Below are 23,261 nucleotides of genomic sequence, written 5' to 3'. Positions count from 1 at the left end.
AAACAAATAATGTTACTATAATTCACCTTTCTGGGGCCTCTTCTTTAGCTTTGTCAACTTCCTTTGGACCTAACATACTTCTCCAGCCCTCAATAGCATCTTCCCTGGCCAAGCCAAGGGCCAACACTGGACCACTGGAATTAAATTAAGTCAAATACAATCAGTACTCCCTAATATTACGATAAAAACTACTTGATTTTGTTAAATGGTTAGTAATGTAGTCGTCAATAACAATGGTTACCCAAAATGCCAGTGTTAACCTTGTATAATATCTAAAACATTTATGGAAATGAAATTTAACTTCAGTGTAAAAGAAATTCAAATGTTTATACAATTTTTAGTTTTTGAGAAATAAACATGGACATTATAAACATGTAATCAAATAAATAAATGTAAAATAAAGTGCAATTAAGAAATAATTCTTTCATGCCATGCTCTATGCTCATTTTAACATGGGTAGGCATTATATTTGTTAATATCTTAATACTGAGCGTTAGCGAGGTATTAAATGTTTACAAATATAATGCCTACCCATGTTAAAATGAGCATAGAGCATGACATGATAGAATTATTTCGATTCTAATAGGAATATTTTGAACTTTTGTACTTCGAGGCAGACCTATAGTAGACGCTCGAAATGTCGCCATTTTGATTTGATGAACAAAAACATTATAGAAAAATCAACAGTTTATCAATAAAAAATGAACAAAAACATTTAAACTTACTTTAAAAATGTTTTTATTTTATTTCCTAGCGAGCAACACCATAAAAAACATCCATTTTGATCTCTGACGTTGTTCAAAATTCATCTGACGTTGCAATTTCAATTGTGACGTCAATCACGTGCAGCCCATGTTCTATTCGGATTAGAACATGACTTTGTACCCAAAGCTAAAGAAGAACGTCATATTAGAATTTTTGACATAACATATTAAAATCAATTTTCTAACATTTAGCTATAAATCTTTCAAAGAAATTTGTCTATAAGTTACCTGGACATATTTGTAACAAGCTGGTCAAAGTATTCTTGGCCTGTATGTTCTTTGTAAAATTCTTCTGCCATTTCTTTCGTCAACTGCATCTCCTTTTGCATGGCAACTTTGAATCCAGATTCACGAATCTTAGAAATAATTTCGTCTGAAAAACAGTGTTAGATATATTAATGTTTGAGTGGTATAAATAGCTCAATCTGGCTTTTTAAAAGAAAATAGGACTAACGGTTAAGGGTAACACTTAAGACACCTCTTGCCTTGCGGCAGGGGGCATAAAAACCTGAAATGTACAGTGGCGGATCCAGAACTTTTCCTAAGGCGGGGCCTGCTCCAGTCATGCTTCAATGATTCCCTATATAATCAACCAAATTTTTCCCAGGAAAGGGGGGCCCGGGCTATGATGTAAGTGTTTACCAAAAAAGTATTAAGAGCATACACTGTATGTGTTCTTTTTTCTCATGTAATTTATTCGACATTTTGCATGAAAGAACAGAGGAATACAAATGGGTAAACATGCATGTTAAACGAATTGAGGTATACAACCTGCATTAATAAATGCATATAATTTACCAACAAAATTAAATGCTCAGTTTTAACTAAAATCCAATCTAAAAAAAAAGTCTCGACTAAAACAGTCCTTCCAAAAAATGTCTGCATTTAAACAGTTTATAAAAAGTGTTGAGGTGACACAACAGCATGAAGCAGTATTTATTTATTTTTTGCCATCACTGTAAATATTTTGCACTGACAATCAACATTTAATCCAATGCCAATGGTGCAATTTGTATAAATATTTCACTAGTTTCATTCAAGTCAAATACCTTTATGCAGTCTGAAGGCCTCTGGTCTAACTAAAGCAAGTGTTCTCTGGAGTTTAGGTGCTTTACCGTCCACATGTGGTGCTACAAAATCCGGGAAGAAGAAGGCAAGTTCCCTGAAAAATAAAAACAGCTGAATAACAAAACTTAATCATACTTGACAATATCGTCAGTTGAGATGGGTGAACATATACATAGGCCTTCAATTATCAAAAATATATGTAGTTGGTCAAATATATTAACCCACCAGTCAAGATGGTTGAAAATATAGGTAGTTATTCAAATATATTACTCAGCCAGTCAAGACTGTCATAAACATAAATCGGCATTCATTATGACTTGGACAGAGAGTTGCATCATTGGCACTCATACACATCTTCTTATTTCTATTCAAACATCTTACTCAACCAGTCCTGATTGGTGAAAATATTTGTAGGTGTTCTCTGGAGTTTAGGAGCATATGCATAGGCCTTTAATTATCAAAAATATATGTAGATGTTCCTCGATATATTACTCAACCAATTTAGATGAGTTAAAATATATGTAGACCTGTGTTAAAATATATTACTGGATCTCTTATAACGGGGTCAATAAAGGGAATTTGCTAATAGCCTGTTTTGCATGAAATATTTGAATCGTCATACCTTGTAGCCATGTCTGCTGAGCTACTTCCGTGGAGTGCATTCATAAAGGTTTGCTGTCCATGTTTGGCTCTCAAACTACAAATAAAAATCATAAATATAACACATATAACTGCTGTATTACATCACAGGGCTCACGCTACCAGGCGACTTGGGCGAAGAAGTCGCCTTCCCGACCGTCACTTCGCTTTCCCCGACCCCCAAAAGCGAAAACAAGTCGCCCTGTTCTTGACGATAGTCGCTTTCAGTCGCTTCCGTCATCGGACATTTTCAATTTTTACCAAGTTGATGAAACATCAATTTTTTATTGATAATTGAAGAAATTCAGACATAAACGATTCATTATCTTTAGAAAAGAGGTGGAAGCATTGTCTTCGTAGTGTGTAGCAGGTTATTTGATAAAAATACAACTTTTTATCACTTCGTGCATTTCTGCAAGTTCCGGTGCTTGTTACTTGAAAACGTACATCAACCTCAAAAAAAATTCGGCGGCAACATAAGTTTGTTACTTCATTTAAACGTGATAAAAGTTGCCTCCAGTAAATTTTTAATCCATTTATTGCATTAAAAACGTCATGTTCCTTTCCAAATAACTTGTCAAACATCGTTTATTTTTGTAAATTTTCTTGCATTCGTCCGCCATTGACCGATTTCTAAACTCTGGATCTGAACCGGACCAGCTATGACTAAAATCCGTACTTTTACAATAATTACTACGGACGCACGGATGGAACAGCTGACAGAATAATATTGATCCCAAAGGGAAAAATTACGCATTCCACACCCATTAAGAGACTTTTGGTAACATCTAACTGATTGGTGTATATAATTCCCTATTTTTTTATGGATTGTTTCAAACTATTGATTAAAGTTGCTTAACTCTGAGACTATTATACTAATATCAATATATTCTGGCCCAGCTTAATAACTTTTATATTTTTTTTTATGAGAAATACTGAATGTCATACACAAGATAATTTTTAATTAAATTGTAATTGATATATTATAATTTCTTTACATTTTTTTAAATATTTTTTTTTTTTTTAAGTGCTAGATATTTAGTTGGTAGTTTCTCACAAGAACCTTAGTAAAACTTAAACAACTTTTAAATTCAAATGTTACTTTAATTGTAATTTTTTTACTCAGATATGAACTGAACAATATAAAAAGAACATTATTTACATATGGCCCTTTATACTATTGTAAAATCCAAACATTGTATCGCACCGCGCGAATGAGCACTTCTCTTTCAAATCTCACCACTTCTCCCTATCAGTTTCAAAAAGAGAAGTCACTTCTCCCTATAATTCTGAAGTAGTGTGAGCCCTGAGTCATCTATAGCTAAATCATTCTTTTAGTGCATCAACACTATTGACAGTTTCTGGCTCAAATTAAATATCAGTGCAAAAGCTTTATCATTTAAATTGCACAATCAATACTGTTTTTTTCAATCACCAAAAATAAGTACCGACAATAATAAGTTAAATCCAAAGTACCAATTTTCATGATTTCATTGGTATGTAATTTAAGGTGGTACCTAACACTACAGGGAGATAACTCTGTAAAGTCAGCTAAACGTTTTAATTATGTTGTGTTGTAAAAGGAATATTAAGCTTCTCAATGATCAAAATGGATGTTTGTCAAACTGCTATATAACCAGTGTAATTTTTCTGACAAAACGGTTGGTTCAAAATTTAAAATTTTTTTATATTTTTGTTAAAGGGTCAAAGTAAATATTTTGACAAAATTTTATGAAAATTAAACGAGTCAAATTAATTTTAGTGAAAGTGTTGGGTACCACCTTAAGTGTCTAGTGGTTAAGAAAACAACAAAATCAAATTTCTACGAAATACAATTTTTCTAAATCAAGGGAAATCAGATTCCACAATAACCTGAAAAATATACCAAGGTTTTACTATAGAGCATACAACAAACCTTTTCTTAGTCTGTTGAAAGGATTAAGCAAAACCACAAAACCAAAGGTTTATCAAAATATAATTTTTCCTCAAACCAGGAGATTAAAATTGAGAATAGAAATGGGAAATGTGCCAAAGAGACAACAACCCGACCATAGAAAAAAAAACAATAAAAAAAAGAAAAAAAAAAAAAAAAACCTACAACAGCAGAAGGTCACCAACAGGTCTTCAATGTAGCGAGAGTCAATGAATCCACAATAACCAGCGTAATACATATCTTTTAACTGAATATGAATACTAAGGTTTACGGTACAGCATATAACAAACCTTTCTGGTTTCTGTGTCTTTGCCTCTTCCACATCAGTTGGTCCAATCAGATCTCTGAATTCATCTATGATATTTTCACCAGTCTTGCCCTTGGTCAAGGCAAGCACATGACTGGGACCACTTGTCATAAACTTGACTAAGTCTTCAAAGAAGTCCTGTAATAACAGATGTTAAAACCTTGTAAAGCAATTCTTTTGGACCAAGAAAAAGTAACCATCTTTTGAACCAAGTAAAAGTAACCATACTTTTAAAATTAAATGCCCTTGAGTTTTTTTTTAATTATGTAGGTTTTTTCAATGGAAAGTATGATTTTTGTGGTTATTTCTACGATGGACTGCATTATCAAACTTTTGTGGTATGAAAAATGTATTGATTAAAAAGGCCATAGATGCATAAATTAATGGTTGGGACAAGTTTTTTATGTCAAATATACACAGGCAAAATTTGCTCACATGAAATTCACATAAAAAATTTCACGTGAGATTCACCTCAATCGAGCTTATACATGAAACTCACATGAATTTGATGTGAGTGAAATTTGCCTGTGTAAGTGCCAAATTTATTTTTTGTTGCATATTGACAACATAAATGCTATTTCAAATAATTTGAAATTAATCAAAATATGTTGGAATGTATTCTGGAAATTGTATTTTCTAATTTTAAAACATTCATAATGTTGAGAAACCATCAAATGAGGAAGTTAATTACCTGGTCTTGTAAGTGAGAGTAGAACTGTCTGACTTCATCTTCCGTTAACTTTCTCTCCTCATGTTTCAAGATTTCAATGCCTGCTGCTTTTATCTATATATATATATATAAAACAATTTTTTCATCATGATTGGGATTATTTATGACAATATTCAAAGGAAATTGAACAAAAGTTTACTTTTAGTGTACAAGTCACATGGTAAAGTTAAGACTGGTACTCATCTGAGAGTCATGTAACTAATACTTTGAATGTGTACGTGACCATTGTAATAGAAAGACTATACTCATCTGTAAATCATGCCACTTACTATGAGTGGATATGTGCACATGTAATGTGAAGATTGTAATCATCTGTAAATCATGCCACTTACTATGAGTAGATATGTGCACATGCTAATGTGAAGATTGTAATCATCTGTAAATCATGCCACTTACTATGAGTGGATATGTGCACATGCTAATGTGAAGATTGTAATCATCTGTAAATCATGCCACTTACTATGAGTGGATATGTGCACATGCTAATGTGAAGATTGTAATCATCTGTAAATCATGCCACTTACTATGAGTGGATATGTGCACATGCTAATGTGAAGATTGTAATCATCTGTAAATCATGCCACTTACTATGAGTAGATATGTGCACATGCTAATGTGAAGATTGTAATCATCTGTAATCATGCCACTTACTATGAGTGGATATGTGCACATGCTAATGTGAAGATTGTAATCATCTGTAATCATGCCACTTACTATGAGCTATGAGTGGATATGTGCACATGTTAATGTGAAGATTGTAATCATCTGTAATCATGTAACTTATTTTCAGTGTACACTAAAGTTGGGAGTTTTAACCACACTCGTACAGGTGCACTCAATTCCAATAATTATTGAATAGGAATGTCAGTTTTCCTATCGAAGGTTGTTGGGTTTTCTATGGGCACTCCAGCTTCATCCACCAATAAAAAATGGCTGCCACCAAATTGCCCAAAGTGGTGCTCAAAAATGATGTTTAACACCAACAATCAACATTTTCAGTGTACATGTATATGTACACATGTCAATTTAAAGACTGTACTCATGCTTTAGTCATGTAACTTTCTTTGAGTGTGTATGTACACATGTCAATTTAAAGACTGTACTCATGCTTTAGTCATGTAACTTTCTTTGAGTGTGTATGTACACATGTCAATTTAAAGACTGTACTCATGCTTTAGTCATGTAACTTTCTTTGAGTGTGTATGTACACATGTCAATTTAAAGACTGTACTCATGCTTTAGTCATGTAACTTTCTTTGAGTGTGTATGTACACATGTCAATTTAAAGACTGTACTCATGCTTTAGTCATGAAACTTTCTTTGAATGCGATTGTACACATGGTAATGATAAGACTGTACACATCTGTAGATCTATGAGTGTGTATGTGTGCATTGTAATGTTAAGACTGTACTCATGTTTTAGTTATGTAACTTTCTCTGAGTGTGATTGTACACATGGTAATGTTAAGACTGTACACATCTGTAGATCTATGAGTGTGTATGTGTGCATTGTAATGTTAAGACTGTACTCATGCTTAATTCATGTAACTTTCTTTGAGTGTGTGTGCACAATGTAATGTTAAAACTGTACTCATCTGCAAGTCATGTAACTTACTTTGTGTGTGTATGTGGACATGGTAATGTTAAGACTGTACTCTGTTTATCTAGATATGTTACTTACATCTTCAAGTATCTGGTCAACCTTTCCAGCTTCCACAGCATCTGGTTTGATTAAGGCTACAGTGACCTCCTTTACACCTTCTGTAAAATAGGGATAAACATTAGAATAAAACAAAAAATATTTGTATGAATTATTACTCAATTCTTTACTAAATATTATCAAATATGAATAATGATCCAACTTTATTTTTATTCAATTTTAAAATAACAATAAAATATGAACCAGAAAGATCATAATTTCTACAGAAATGAATCAATCAAAACAAAAATGTGTTATCATTATGAATACAGTATAATACGTGAGTAATCAAAAGCATAAGATCAGCCAATTTGCCCATGGAAAAGGGTATGCTGTAATGAGTAAATAAATTTAAAATTCACAACTGAACTGCTGCACTTCAAGGAATATTTAAGCAGCAGCAAAATACTTAAGACTATGCTAAAAATTCTACAACACTAAATTGAAAATGCATAATTATTTTTTTAGTCTAAGTGTTGGCATGCATGTAAATTTATCTCCTTAGTATGTCACCATGAATTCAAAATTACAACTATATATTATTTTATAATGTATGTAATTAAGAATTAAGGAGGTAGACGTAGGTTAAGGGAAATAACTCTAAAAATCATCAGTACGTTTGTGTCAGCCATTTTCATAAATATATTTCTACACTTCTCAGATACACAGATTATTTTAAATCTGTTTCAGGTAAATGCTTGAAATACATTGATGAAACTTTACTTTTACAAACGTGTCACTGAATTAAAGAGTTATCTCCCTGAACCAAGGTCTACCCCCTTAATATATATACCCTAAAGTATTACTATCATCATACTTGTACATAAAACATAATCACTTGTCATAATGCATGTAAAGTAATAAGGTCTAAAGGATAAAGGCTATATGTTACTCAACATCCTAACACCTATACCTTAAACTTGTCATATTTTTTTCATACAGACAACTATAAATTAAGTCTACCATCATATAATGTATACTTTTAAAGCTTAAATAGATGATGCTTTTTTCAAGATTATAATAGCTGCAGTTAGTCTAATAAATAGTCCATGCATTTTACAGATTTAAATATTTTTTTACTAAAGTTTTGAGTGATTGCTACTAAATTAAATGTTAATAGCTAATTACCCTGACTTTAGCCACCAAAATGAACTACCAATTTTTTTTTAATTTAAAAAAAATAATTAATTTGGGCTAATGTTATGTTTTACCAAACTGTTTACAACATTTTACTGAAAATAATCAAAACAATTAAAAAGCCAAACAAGATAAACTGATTACACAAGATGAACCCATAATAAGCACACATTTAAACAACTGAAAGGCAACAACTATATCATATTAACTTTTCCCCCTTTTGGACAAAACTGGTTTTACACCTGACTTCACATAGGGCCAATAGGTAAAAGTGAAATACAAACTAGGTTTAAAAAGTTGAACGAAAATAGGGGATGAAGAACAAATATATTAAAGGGGCACTAGCTACAAGATATTTTAACTAGAGGCTCGTAAGAGCCTATGTCGCTCAACTTGGTCTATGTGCATATTTAACAAAAGACACAGATGGATTATTAATTTTAAATGACAAAATTGTGTTTTAGTGATGGTGATGTGTTTGTAGATCTTACTTTACTGAACATTCTTGCTACTTACAATTATCTCTTTCTATAATGAACTTGGCCCATTAGTTACAGGGGAAAATATTTTGTTAAAATTTACAAAAATTTACAAAATTTATGAAAATTGTTAAAAAATTAACTGTAAAAGGCAATAACTCCTTAAGGGGTCAACTGACCACTTTGGTCATGCTGACTTATTTGTAGATCTTACTTTGCTGAACATTATTGTTGTTTACAGTTTATCACTATCTATAATAATATTCAAGATAATAACCAAAAACACCAAAATTTTCTTAAAATTGGCAATTCAGGGGCAGCAACCTAACAACTGGTGGTCTGAAAATTTCAAGACAGATAGATCTTGACTTAATAAACAATTTAACCCCATGTTAGATTTGCTCTAAATGCTTCAGTTTCAGAGTTATAAGACAAAATCTACATTTTACCCCCTATGTTCTATTTCTAGCCATGGCGGCCATCTTGGTAGGTTGGCCAGGTCATCGGACACATTTTTTAAACTAGATACCCAATGATGATTGTGGTTAAGTTTAGTTAAATTTTGCCAATTAGTTTCAGAGAAGATTTTTGTAAAAGTTGACAACGATGGACGACGACGACCGACGCCAATTTAAGTGATGAGAAAAGCTTAGTCTGCCTTTTAGGCCATGTGAACTTAAAATCTAAAGTATGATTTTTTTTGTTCCATCATTAATGAAAGTGAAATAGTGAAATAATAATTTGCTTTAATCAGCTAAAATGGTTCAATTTTGTCAAATCAAGCTAATAAACATTGATAATGAATCATTCACTTGCAAGTGAAAAATTTGACCTCTTTAAATCCATATTCATGTTAACTCCAATTTAACCCCGTAAAAAGAGATAGAATAACATAAATTTAAAGGAAAAAATGTTAACATTGAAAGTGAACCAATTAGGTAAATAATTTGATTAACTAATTCTATCCACACAAAAATATTCTTATAAAGGTAAAAACGACGATAAACATAAATTTATAATTTATAAAACAAAATTTAACAGACCTATAAAAATCAAATTGTACAAGTTGCTTTATCTATTTATATCTATACTTATGTTTACATCACTTATATGGTCATAGAAGGTCAACTCGATAGTTAATTAGATGGTGTCTTGGCCAAAATTCTTATGAAACGAAGCTACATCTTATTGAGACCATGTCCTGTAAATTGTTTATTTTATACTTTTGATAGTTTGGAAAAATGTTTTACATTAATTGTTATAAATAAAATATTAGAATTTCAGTCCAATCGGTGAACATGAATTTGACAGTTAGTGCCCCTTTAACTAAAATTCCTTCAACATGTTCAACCTGACATACAGAAATAAATCAGTGTATTTCAATCATGCATTTCTGAGGCCCCTCATGGGGGGGTCCTAGTAATCACATAATCACCATTTTTTTGCCAATATAATCACATAATCATTAAATATTTGCTTATCTTTAGTAATCAAATAATCATAAACTAAAAATACAGTCCTAGGTAATCAAATAATCATGAAATATTTGGCTTAATAATCAAATAATCATTAAAAAAACGGCCAAGTAATCACATAATCAAAAACCCCATGAGGGCCCTCATTTCTCATGCCTTCTTTTACATCTTGATTTTCAATAAAACCATTTGGTTATTCAAAGAGAAAGAATGGTAGCCCTGGTTTTTTAGTACGTACATATGTCCTCAAGATGCATTTATCTTTTATCTTCAGTAACATGAGTAATTAACAATAACATGTACTACATCATGCATACGAGAAAAATAAACACCATGTCAAGTATTCAAATATCCAAAGAGTTTTCTCCCCTTATCTAGCATTCAAATTTTCAAAGAGTTGTCTCCCCTTGTTTTGGAATAACTTTTCTGTAGTCATAGGTTACACCCATATGTAATTTACAAAAGATATAATTCTGAATTGATTATTGAAGGCACATAAATTTGCTAAGTGAACAAATAAAATATACCACTTTAGGAGATATTATTAATTTTATTTTTAAAATTCAAAATTAAATATATCAGGTTATAAATGGTTTTAGACCAATATTGTTTTAAATGACATGATGTTTATTGAAAGCACAGGGTGACTGTTGAAATGTACAACCTGATATTTCTAGAGTGTCACCATAATTAATGATTTCTCCCTTATATCTTAATCGATTCATTTCTGTAGAAATAAGAACAAATAGCCATATGTATACACTGACTTTATCTCATCATAAAATTTATCCTTTCATTTCTCAAACTGTAAACTTTTTTCTGAAGCTATAGCATGAGTCATTTAAAAAATGAATGTACACATGTTTGTTAAAACACTTCTTTGGAATGGAAGAATTACAATCAGCAAAACAGACTGGTCACACCTTGCAATATATGCTCTATTGCTTATTCATCTTGAAATTTTACAGATGAATTTGAACATATAATAAATTAACATGCAAGCTTTTACACGAACCAATCTGCCAGGCATTAATTGTTTAAAAATAACAGCAAGTCTGATTATCTAAACAGGGAAAGAAATAATAAAATGCTTTTTGCCAAAAAATAATTCTCTTCTTTTTGAAACTTAATTCCATTCAATTTTTTGGACAGCCAAAATTCAAATAAGGTCTGTTTGACACAGTAAGACAGACCTCAAAACTAAATTTAAGTTATCCGCCAGAAAAAAGTTTGATACATTTTAATTGTAACTCTTTTTTTTTAGTAACTCTAAATAAAACTTAGACCAACAAAGTCATGCATGCGTTTAAGAGTCAGTCAGTTATGAGAGAAGTTTTAAGTATGTTAAACTGCTGTTATTTTAATGAGAGGTTTCATCTTCTACAAAGGGTTAACACACAACAAGGTTATATCATTGAAAGTGTTAAATATAAAACAAATTATAAAAATCATTCTGAAAACTGCAACAAAAATGATTATAATCTTTGAACAGATTTTGCATATTTCACAAAAACACAACACATGACATTATTTGTAAATAAATCTGCATATTCATACACACAAATACACTGTGCTTAAAAATATCATTGAAAGTGTTTTATCTGATTAAAGATCGGCCTACATGTATGTACTTTTAGCCATGATTCAAACAGTGATCTTTAATCAAATAATTTACTTTCTATTCTATTTTTAAATGCAGTGTTACTGTGATACCTTGACTTTGTACTCCTTTAGAAGGAGGACGTCCTGATTTTTTGAAATAAGAAAAAAATGTCAGAAAAGTACATTTTCTTATCAATAATCGATTATTTAGTTTATTAAAGAGCAATATTGTTTATTTTTTAAAGTTACAAGATCTGCAAAATTTTAATGAAACCCGCGTTATCAAAACAGAACTAAACAATTTTTAGTCACAGAACCGATATACTGTGACTCCCAATACAGGTATCTCGGACAACATGAAAGTTAAAGAAATGACTTTTCAAATTCAAATTTATCTATACCTAATATTACATATTCTCTTTACAAATCTATCTGATAACTATAATGACAAGTAGGTTTGAATTCTTGTGCAATAAAAAAAACTTTCTGATAATTATGAAGTCTAGGAGCTTGAATTCTTGTTCAATGAAAATATGTTTATTGTAGGCACCAATTGAAGTTACATTTTTAAAGAAAAAGAAAGAGGCTTGTGGATTATCCATGTTATCAAAGAATGTAACTAATACACCAAAACCAATAAGAAAAAATCTTTTCCCATTAAAAAAAATAAAGACTTAATACCATCAGAACAAAGATTTAAATACACCATGACAGGACAACAAACACAATACATTGATGGTGATACTGGGAAAAAAAATTCATGTTACACTGTTTTTTCAGTATCACTATCCTTGTACCAATAATATGAACACAGGTCATTATTAAAATACAAATAGTTTAAATATGCTGTTGAAAAATATACACCTGTAAATTCTAATTCTCTTGTTGATATCAACATAATGATTAAGTTTAAGGAGGTAGACCTAGGTTAAGGGAAATAACTCTTAAAATCATCCATACGTTTGTGTCAATCATTTTCAAAAATATATTCTAAGCTTCTAGGTTACATAGATTATTTTCAATCTGTTTCAGGTAAATGCTGAAAAAATACATAAATGAACTTGGCTTTTACAAACGCTTAACTGATTTAAAGAGTTATCTCCCTGAACCAAGGTCTTACTCCTTAATTCAATGATTTATATAGAGAGAATTTGACAAAATTTTAAAGGTTGCTTGTAACACACAGAAATTTTTTTTATAAAGCAGAAATTGTTAAAAAATCAATTCAAATCAGGATTTTTTTTCATATATTAGCGGCTCCATAAAATATTAAAAACTTAATTCCTATAAATGTTGATATAGAAATGTACAAAAAGTTGATAGGTGTTTGTGCAGCATGATATTTTCAACAGGATATTTCAACTAGGTGTAAATGGACTGTCAACTCTGAAGGGAAATAACCAACAGTATTATGGGGCTAAAAAAGATCATACAAAAATACAAGGTCAATGTTAATAATAAAAAAAAGGACAGAACACACATTGGAAAATGGGATTCAATTTTCAATCTAAACATACGCTTTTCCTCTGAAAATAATTTAAGAAATTGATAGTAGTTTCGTTTTGTTAGTATAATCTAAAGGTAATTAAAGTATTTTTAGTTCTTTTAAAAGAGTTATCAATAATTTTTTAAATTCATTTTTAGCAACAATGCTCCTAGTATAAAACAACCAACCTAATGATGCAAATATAAAAATGTAATTGAACAAAAAGGATATTCATATAAGCTTTTGTTTAATATTTTCTAATTTTTCATTAATTTAAACTGCATCTCATATTTTTACAAATCAAATGTTTGAAATTAAATATTTTTTAGGCATTTTAACAAAAATTCAGCCTCTCAAATTTTTAAGGAGTAAAGTTAACATTGTTTATTAAATATATTTTTTTGAACCTTGATATTAGTATCATATTGACTACTCTACACAGCCAACTATGCAATACCTATACATCTGCAAATAGATAGATGTAAAAAGTACATCGTAAAACATATTCTATCACAAAGTGAAACTTAAAGAAAACTAACTGTTGAAGAAAGTGTCTAAAAATACTTTTTGAAGAAATTGGAATAAACTTTTATTTGATGTTGGAATATTCCAATAATAAAATAGGTAAGACGAGTACCTTCTTCCTCTTCCTCCTCTTCTTTTTCAGTTTCTTTTTCTTTAGACTCTAATTGAGCAATGAATGGATCCTTGATCTATTACAAATAATAGAAAATTATTTAGGAAAAATATGAGGTTAAAGTTCAAAAGGACTGATAGTATAATAAAACATTTATGCACATTATAACCTTTTAATCAAAGATTTTTTTTCAATTTGTTTTCTGCTAATAACACAGGCGATCATATTTTTATATGACTTTAATTTGAATTCATATATAACTGGTGGAAGAGCCTTAAAAATTTTGGTGATCTGATGTTTGCAAGTAGCTGTTTACTGACTCCATTAAACTCCATCTCCTTTAAACTCAATTTGTGACCATCAAATCACCAACTGATGCAGTAGGAGCTTAAAATACAGTACAGTTATCTCCAAAATGAAATTCTAATGTTGGTCTGTTTTGCAGGGTTCTTATAATTTTCAAACAGTTGCAGTTTTGCATAGATTTTTTTCAACATGAAAAATAGGATAAAACTAAAGATGTATTGATATTTATTTGCATAAGTCTGATGCAGCTCATGTGACATGTCCCCCCTTTTTTTTTATAACAAACCTCTTTTCTCTCTGAACCACCATCCAAACATTTGTGTTCCTGTTTAAGTTGTTCTGTAATTGTTCTTAGAATCTTTGGTGAGTTAGCTCCCCTTACCACTGCTACCAAGCATCCTCCCTAAAACATTTTTATTTACATTTGAAATTATTAAGATACTGTAGAAAAATTAATTTTCGTGGGGTTAAAATTTCGTGGTTTTGTCTCTCTGTAAGATTTCAAGTGGATTTAATTTTGTGGTTTCCTCAAACTGTAAGTGGTTTTATATGAAGGATAAATTTTTGTGGGGTTTTAATTTAGTGGTTATATTCTTTCCACGGAATAAACGAAATTAAATCCTCAACGAAAATTTCTGCTTTTACAGTAATTCATTTTGTTTGGTTATGTTTTCAAATCATATAAAACTTGATTTTTTTGGGGAGCGCAAATAGAAATGCAAACATCATGCTGATACCATTCCTTAAACCATTCATTAAGAGAAAGTTGATTAGTGATGAATGTGGAAGCATAAAGCTGATAATAAATTACTGAGGGCCCTCATGGGGTTTTTGATTATGTGATTACTTGGCCGTTTTTTTAATGATTATTTGATTATTAAGCCAAATATTTCATGATTATTTGATTACCTAGGACTGTATTTTTAGTTTATGATTATTTGATTACTAAAGATAAGCAAATATTTAATGATTATGTGATTATATTGGCAAAAAAATGGTGATTATGGGATTACTAGGACCCCCCCCCCCCCCCCCATGAGGGGCCTCATTACTTGAAGCATGAACAAGCCAAATTCATAGCTGGGGTTAAAGATGCTTCAAATAGTCTATAGATTAAATGAATCTGAATCTTCAATTTTTTAAGATTGCACAAGTATTGAGCAATAATAATAAAATGATGTTAAAACAATCTCTTACCAACAGCAAACTATACTTACAGCATAGAATAGGAAGCAAGGTTCACAGTGCCCTCTATACTTGTCTAATGAATCAATCATGTCTGCTTTGGCCTACAATATTTTCAATTAAAAAATATATTCATACTTCTATTATTACCCAAAAAACTTTAAATATATATACACCATTGCTTATAAATTATAATACATTGATATGATTTATTTTAGGGATTTTTTTTCTTTATGTAACATATAATTTATAATAATTTTATTTTCTACATTGTACATGTATGGTACAGATTACTTCTTGACTGAATAAAATCTTCATTTAATAATAATATTAAACACATTTACTTCCCTTCATTGTATTAATTCCTAAGCTATAACATTATACATTAAACTGAGCAACTTTTCATTAAAACTTAATTATTATCTAGCCCGAATTCCACTACATGTACTTTCATTCTGTATATATTTTATATCAAACCTTTCAAATTGACACCAATTCTCATATCAAATTCAAGGAAGAAATGTTAATATCAGATTTAGCACAAGATTGAGTTTAAAGGTAGAAAAACATTAGACAGAATAATTCATTATCGCATGCAATGTAGTTTTCTCAATGTCGTTTAAGGTAGTACCTGACACGTTCACTAAAATTAATTTGGATCGTTTAATTTTCATAAAACTTTGACAAAGTATTTACTTTGACCCTTTGACAAAAATATGAAAATTTCAAAAAACTTGAACCAACCGTTTTATCAGAAAAATTACACTGGTTATATAGCAGTTTGAGAAACTCCTATTTTGATCATTGAGATGCTTAATATTCCCTTAACTACACGACGTTATTAAAACGTTTAGCTGATTTTACAGAGTTATCTCCCTGTAGTGTTAGGTACCACCTTAATTAAAGCACATGCACATTGTAAATTCAATTTGAGTTTTCAACAGTCATGCAACAATTTTCTGTACCTGCGAAACATAATCTAATAGTTAACCTTTTACTTCAAACAATTATAGCAATACTTTATCTTTGGTTGATATGATTTGCTTGAAGTCAAGTTTCCAATGACCAATGACCAGAAAGTAAGAATGGAACAACAGTAAACAGACAAGTACCAGTATAAAAAAACAGAAATGTAGCTCAATTTCTCAAATTTCTATCTACACAGAAAGATGATAGTCCTAACTTAAAATCATAACTAAATCTTATGTTCTTTATAACTTATGCCATGGTTAAGAAAGATTGTCCTTTTGAATGACATTACTTTTTAAAAGATCTAGTCACTGAGACAACTCAACATATGAAAAATAGTTTTCTCATTTTTAAACTGCATCACTTTAAACTACTAAATAATGGATAGCAAAACTAAATTCTACTATATATTTCTGCTAAGACTAAGGCATGGTCTTGATTCAAAGTTGATTGAATACTTAATATAGAAAAGAAAGTAGAGATACTGAGATATAAAGTACAACAGAATGCATACTAGTATTTGATGCAGACCACAAATTTTACTAACTTCACTTCAGCTGCTAGACTTAGTATTTGTTCAGTTAAAAGAATCATTTTGATATCTTTAAGCTAAGAATGTGAAATTATTTCATATTTTAAACAGTTTGTTTTGGACTTTTAAGTTAAAAAATTCAAATGTCAAACACTGCAATTTCAACCAACAATGTCCATTCTTCAAACATTGCCATATAAACCTTAAAAGTCTATAAAATATGTTGAGTAGACATGAAAAGTTGGTTGGAAGGTCAAGTAGGGAGACAGGAAACACAATTATATTGTTGTGTGGCCTTATCCCCATGAACAAATGTATTTACTTTTTTGCTACTTGATAAAGAATTATAGAGCTGAAGTGAAGTCAATAATTCGACCCTGCCCTTCCTAACCACAGAAATTAGTAAGACTTTGAAAAAGGGAGATAATCCATTAAAAGGGCGATTACTAAGAGAAATAAGTACTACAAACTACACTAGTCAATCTAGAATCTCATACTATGATTATATATTGAAGACTAGACTACATTCTCTGACTGCAGATCAGTGTCATGTGACTTACAGTCGCAAACCTTAAAAGGTCATCTCCAAGTTCATTTTTTAATCGGCGGAGATTCGCTACCATACCCGAACATGGACCACACCATTCCTGATATACATCCACCACTAAATTTTATAACAAAACATATGTTATTGTGGTTAATATAAAACTTAGGTCTTAAAACCAAAGTGTTAAAAAAAAGATTGTTAAATACTGTCAATTAACTGAGAATCTGTCTTGTGTATATTTCACTTTTTACCAAGTTGGTTAAATGATTGAAACATAATTAAATACAATTGTCTGTTAGTCTCTAATTTCAATATTTGTTATGTTTGATAATTTTAAATGAATTTAGCACAAGACATTTTTCCCAGTTTAATAACAGCAAATAACATATCAAAAATAAAAAAACAAATACAAAGATCATTTCAGAGACTGCATCAAATAAGAAAATTGATTGGTCATCTATGTCATAACTGAGTTAAATTATCTCCCTTTATTTCCCAAAGAAATGACATGGAAACTTGGTATGGAATGAAGCAAACAAAACTATGTTTCTCTTTCAAATTGGTTCTTTTTAAACTTACAGCAAAGATGAAATTTGCCACTAGTTAACAAATTTTCTTGTATGAAGCATATTTTTTCTTTGGATTGTATAGTCGCCGTCAGCTGAAATTCGTAGCGGTTATCGTTAAAAATGATCTAAACTATCAATCGCGTTCACTCGAGATATAGTTTTTCACATTCCATTCATAAATCGCAAAAAGAAAAACCACTACTGACCTACCTTTTAAGTGATCGCACTGTAATAATCCTGACCTTCACTTTTTCATAGACGATTTTGAATGGTGGAATCAGCCATTGTTTTTACCGGAAGTGTTTCTGTGGAGTTCAATTTCATAAAATTTGCATAAAGCGCGGGAAACCATTTCACATCAATGAAAGGAACATTTCAGGAAACTGCGTACAGTGACGAATGTCATATGTAAACAAATGATCCTCATAGAAACGAAGATGGCGGAATTACAATGGAAAATATTCTGGAAAATGTGAAGGTCAGGATTATTATAGTGCGATCACTTAAAAGGTATGTCAGTAGTGGTTTTTCTTTTTGCGATTTATGAATGGAATGTAAAAAACTATATCTCGAGTGAACGCGATTGATAGTTTAGATTATTTTTACCGATAACCGCTACGAATTTCAGCTGACGGCGACTATAATTTGGTTCAAGATATACATTCAAACATTTTTTTTCAGAGATTTCAAAAGGAAAACAGTAACATAATAGTACATGTATATGGTCCTTGCTTTTGTGAAAAATGTTGAAAAATTAAAATCTCTGAAATGAACTTATTGGCTGAAATAAAACATGTGACCATTAATCATGCCATATGTAATTTCAACATAGAAAACAGGAACTGTGGAATATCTGTTGAGGTAAATCCACAATTCTTGTTGAAAATGCATTGTTACATGTCAAATATTAAAACAATTTCCAGCACTCCATTGACATTAACTTACAGTACAAAATTTCAGGAGGGGATCTCCCATTTCATTTTTTATTTTTTTGAAGTTGCTGACCATTCCAGTACAAGGTCCACACCATTCCTGATAAACATCTATCACTAAATGTCAAAACAAATTCATTAAATACATCATACATTTTTTAATGTGCAGTGTTCTTGAAAACTGCCAGTTCTGACCACCAAATATGTGTGAAGCGGTAGTTCTGGTGTCCAATTAAAAGTTTGTGGTGGTTTTATTTTTGTTTCAAGTTGTCAAGGATTTAGTTGTTCCTGATTAAGATGTTTTACAATATTTTGTATAAAACCATATCATTGATGTCTAAATTGGTCAGACCACAGGATTTGTTGTATTTTTGGTCCTAATGACCACAAAGGAAAAATAAATATGATAAAACTGTTTTTTTTTTTTCAGTAGTTCAATCTCTAAGGGTTCTAAAAGTTTTCTCCTTCTGAAACATTGTAAAAGAGCAAACCAAACTAAGGGGAGTGAATGCAGCTTGAATTTACTTACCTATAAAATAAGTCTTTTAAGGTGGTACCCAACACCTTCACTAAAATCAATTTGGCTCGTTTAAATTTCATAAAATTTTGAAAAAGTATTTACTTTGACCCTTTGAAAAAAGTATAAAAATTTCAAAATAATTGAACCAACCAATTTATCAGAAAAATTACACTGGTTATATAGCAGTTTGACAGACGCTAATTTTGATCATTGAGAAGCTTAACATTCCCTTAACAACACAACGTAATTAAACGTTTAGCTGATTTTACAGAGTTATCTCCCTGTAGTGTTAGGTACCACCTTAAAAGTGAGGAAAGGTTTTTCAGGAAATGCGCTATCCTCTTCAATAAACAGTTGGTTTGATGTATATATCACTAGAAAATTCTAATCTGAGCTTCCTATTTTTGTCTTTTTAAACTCTACTCAGTCTATGAGAATAAAATTGTAAACCTGGGAATACCTCTAATAAAATTTTGATTTTTACAAAAAGGGTAATAACTCTTATCAAATGCTATTTTTTGAGAAATGGTAAATTACGCTTTGAAAATTCTGCTTTTTGCGAAAGGGGACATAACTCTTCAAGAAATGCTGATTACCATTCAATCCCTCTTTTGATAGTAAATCCTCCCATTCTTCTTGTGACTCTATATGCATCTGCAGTTGAATCTCTGCCTTTCTTCTTCCTGCCATTTTGTCTATCTTTTTATCAGCCTAAAAAATTTGAATATAAATTTAACTACTTATATATAACTATATAATATAGTATACAATCCATTACTACAATGTGTGTACATTTTGCTTTAAAACAAGGTTACTGCAAGCTGGTTCACAAATAAAGGTACAAATGTACATGTTTTGTAACTACTTTAGGGACGACATCAAAAGTTCAATGAAGGATAAAAAACTTAATTCACATAGTTTTTTCACTGACCCCCACACCCCCCCCCCCCCCCCCTCCCCCCTTCTTAACTTAATTTGGTTGACCAATAGGGATATATGTAAAGTCGATTTTAGATTAACAAAACTTGCAGCAATGTTGACCCCCCACCTATTTGATTTAAGTTTTTTATCCTACATCGATCTTTTGATGTCGTCCCTTATAATCCGAAATTTTATGCATTTTTAATGCATTTTTATTTTTGTTATTATGTATATTATATTTTTAACTTCTCTGTAACCTTTGTACTTGCATGGTTTTTTGAGAATAAACTATCTATCTATAAGCTTATTGATTTGACCATTACTTATTTATTTTCATTCTTACCCTTTTCAAACATATACTTAGTAAAGACTGATCCATGAACCAAAACAAAAACAATTAATCAATCCATACTTAATCCATACTTATACATATAAAATGATAATTACAGCTCAGGGTCATCTTTTCCCTTGTTTAATAACTAAACGGGTAAAAATTTCAACTTTCAGCAGTTATCAAAAAAATCCTGCAATTCCATGATAGAGACAATTTTTGTTAAAGTTGTGAAAACTTATGTCTACATTAAAGGTTCTTTTAAGGTGGTACCTAACACTACAGGGAGATAATTCTGTAAAGTCAGCTAAACGTTTTAATTACGTTGTGTTGTAAAAGGAATATTAAGCTTCTCAATGATCAAAATTGGGTGTTTGTCAAATTGCTATATAACCAGTGTAATTTTTCTGACAATTGGTTCAAAATTTTTGAAATTTTTATGTTTTTGTTGAAAGGTCAGAGTAAATACATTATCAAAATTTTATGAAAATTAAACGAGCCAAATTAATTTTAGTGAAAGTGTTGGGTACCACCTTAAATAGTAGTATGAACATACAGTATAAAATTTGAAAAGTGTAAAATTGTAATACAAGCAACAACAAAATTCAGAATCTGAGATACGTGACATCACCTAAATATGTTTACAGCCATCTAATTTAATTACATCTTTTTCATGTACAAAGAAGCTATTGTCATGTAAAAATTAAGAATTTATTCAAATATACTTCAACAAAATAACAACAATTAAATATAATGAATTATGGGACCACTTCTATAAAAAAGAAAACCTTTTATTCTGAAAATAACATTGTAATCAGCTGCTTCCCTTTTAATTCCATAAGTTTGTATTGTAGACCATAATTATACATACATGTACATGAATTATGATGAAAAACAGTGTAAAAAATAAATATAGATTTTGTGAGTCCACTTCATTAAAAAAGTACAAAAGTTCTACTGTAATTTCAATCTGGCTATTCCTTAGTGTACATGCAATACAACAGAAAGAAATGCATGTTATGAATATTGCATTGTGCTTACAGAAATGATATTGTGTTTTACATTTATAGTATTGTGCACGAAACTGTCACACATTTATGTAAACGAAAACAAAATAGTGAACGACTTCATGCAGAGTTTGTACACATCATATTTGTTCATGCGGTGTGTCAGACACAGCTAAGCTCACCACATTAGCATTGTCACATGTGTCAGTAGACAATGTTTCCTCGTTGCTTTCTACTTTTTGCCGCATTTTAAAAACTAGAAAATATATCTGTTAGCTTGAATTTTTATGATTTTTTTTTACATAAAAAAATAAATAAACGCTGATAAACATTTGGGGGCCGGCTGGAGGGCGCCTCTGGGTGCAGGAATTTCTCTCTACATTGAAGACCTGTTGGTGACCTTCTGCTGTTGTATTTTTCTATGGTCGGGTTGTTGTCTCTTTGGCATATTCCCCATTTCCATTCTCAATTTTATGATAAAGTTATCTTTAAAACAGTCATTAACATTGAATTTTCTAATATGTTATAATCTTATTTTTGCATTTTCAATATATTTTAAATTGTATACATTCAATTTTTGTGGTTTTCTTACTAAAAATAATATTCAGATAAATTTTCATTGTGGTTTTATTATTTGAATAATGTCTACGATATTACCAAATAAATGAAATTAATAACTATTAACACTCAAAAGCATTCTTGCCTTAAAAAACAAAAAAGATAAGCAAAAAAGATGAAAACAGAATCTACAAAATTTTATGTACATCAATAAAACTTTCATATTGCAACCCCGTTTGTTTCCTGATGACATTGAAAATAATAATTAATCTTCTTCATAATATCCTTATTTTTAAATACATTTTACGTTTAATGGACATTGTTCGTGACCATCTGTTTTAGAACTTAAGAATCGAGTAGGCTATCCATTCATCTCAAGATGTAGAAAGGCATTAAAAATATGTTCCTTATATTTATGTACTGCTTATTTCATACAGTGTAGGTAAAAGAACTAACATTTTTTATCTTCAATTTGAAACACCAAGACACACAGCCTTGAATATATTTTCTTTTCAATAAATATATATTTTCTTATGTATGATTTTACTTAAAAGTTCAATCATGTCAGCTGGTTTTCTGAATTCAACAATTTGTACTTGTATATATATACTGCAAACGGTTACGGGAAATGTTTATGGTTCCAATGAAAATGATAAAATTTAAAACATGTCAATCATTCATACAAAATTGTAACACAATATCATGTGGTTAGGCAAGATAAATTCACATGAGGTTTATTATTGTCTTTTATTTTTTAATTTTTCAATCTTTACTAAAATATTGAATAAATACAAAATTACTAAAGAATTGTTCACCAAACAAAATATGTTTCAATCAAAATAAGCAAAATAAACCACATAAGTATTTTGACTGGTCACCAGACACCTTAGCTAAATCTCTAGAAAAAAAAACAATGCTGTAAAATTAA

At 30.3% G+C, this 23,261-nt stretch overlaps 1 protein-coding gene across 31 annotated transcripts in view; it reads right to left on the bottom strand.

The window, feature by feature from the left end:
- The window catches only part of LOC143058482 (thioredoxin domain-containing protein 6-like), a 58,554-nt gene that overhangs the window by 32,879 nt on the left and 2,414 nt on the right, over positions 1–23,261 (bottom strand). For 25 of the 31 annotated variants that reach the window (XM_076231960.1, XM_076231961.1, XM_076231958.1 and 22 more), the window contains exons 1-14: positions 21,958–22,038; positions 20,113–20,227; positions 19,010–19,113; positions 15,480–15,551; positions 14,549–14,665; positions 13,957–14,032; positions 11,945–11,977; positions 7,123–7,202; positions 5,403–5,495; positions 4,695–4,849; positions 2,455–2,529; positions 1,814–1,926; positions 993–1,137; positions 27–134 (exon numbers count right to left, since the gene is read on the bottom strand). In XM_076231960.1, coding sequence (XP_076088075.1) covers positions 27–134; positions 993–1,137; positions 1,814–1,926; positions 2,455–2,529; positions 4,695–4,849; positions 5,403–5,495; positions 7,123–7,202; positions 11,945–11,977; positions 13,957–14,032; positions 14,549–14,665; positions 15,480–15,551; positions 19,010–19,113; positions 20,113–20,227; positions 21,958–22,023 — 1,352 coding nt within the window. In that variant the 5' untranslated portion in view covers positions 22,024–22,038. Of the gene's footprint in view, positions 1–26; positions 135–992; positions 1,138–1,813; positions 1,927–2,454; positions 2,530–4,694; positions 4,850–5,402; positions 5,496–7,122; positions 7,203–11,944; positions 11,978–13,956; positions 14,033–14,548; positions 14,666–15,479; positions 15,552–17,508; positions 17,613–19,009; positions 19,114–20,112; positions 20,228–21,957; positions 22,039–23,261 lie in introns of those variants that run through there. The other 6 variants (XM_076231959.1, XM_076231970.1, XM_076231971.1 and 3 more) reach the window with 6 other exon arrangements.

The sequence above is a fragment of the Mytilus galloprovincialis genome, chromosome 14 (genome assembly GCF_965363235.1).
Source record: "Mytilus galloprovincialis chromosome 14, xbMytGall1.hap1.1, whole genome shotgun sequence".
Lineage (NCBI taxonomy): Eukaryota > Metazoa > Mollusca > Bivalvia > Mytilida > Mytilidae > Mytilus > Mytilus galloprovincialis.
The sequence above is the reverse complement of the archived record's forward strand: the minus strand, read 5'-3'. Positions and strand labels throughout refer to the sequence as shown.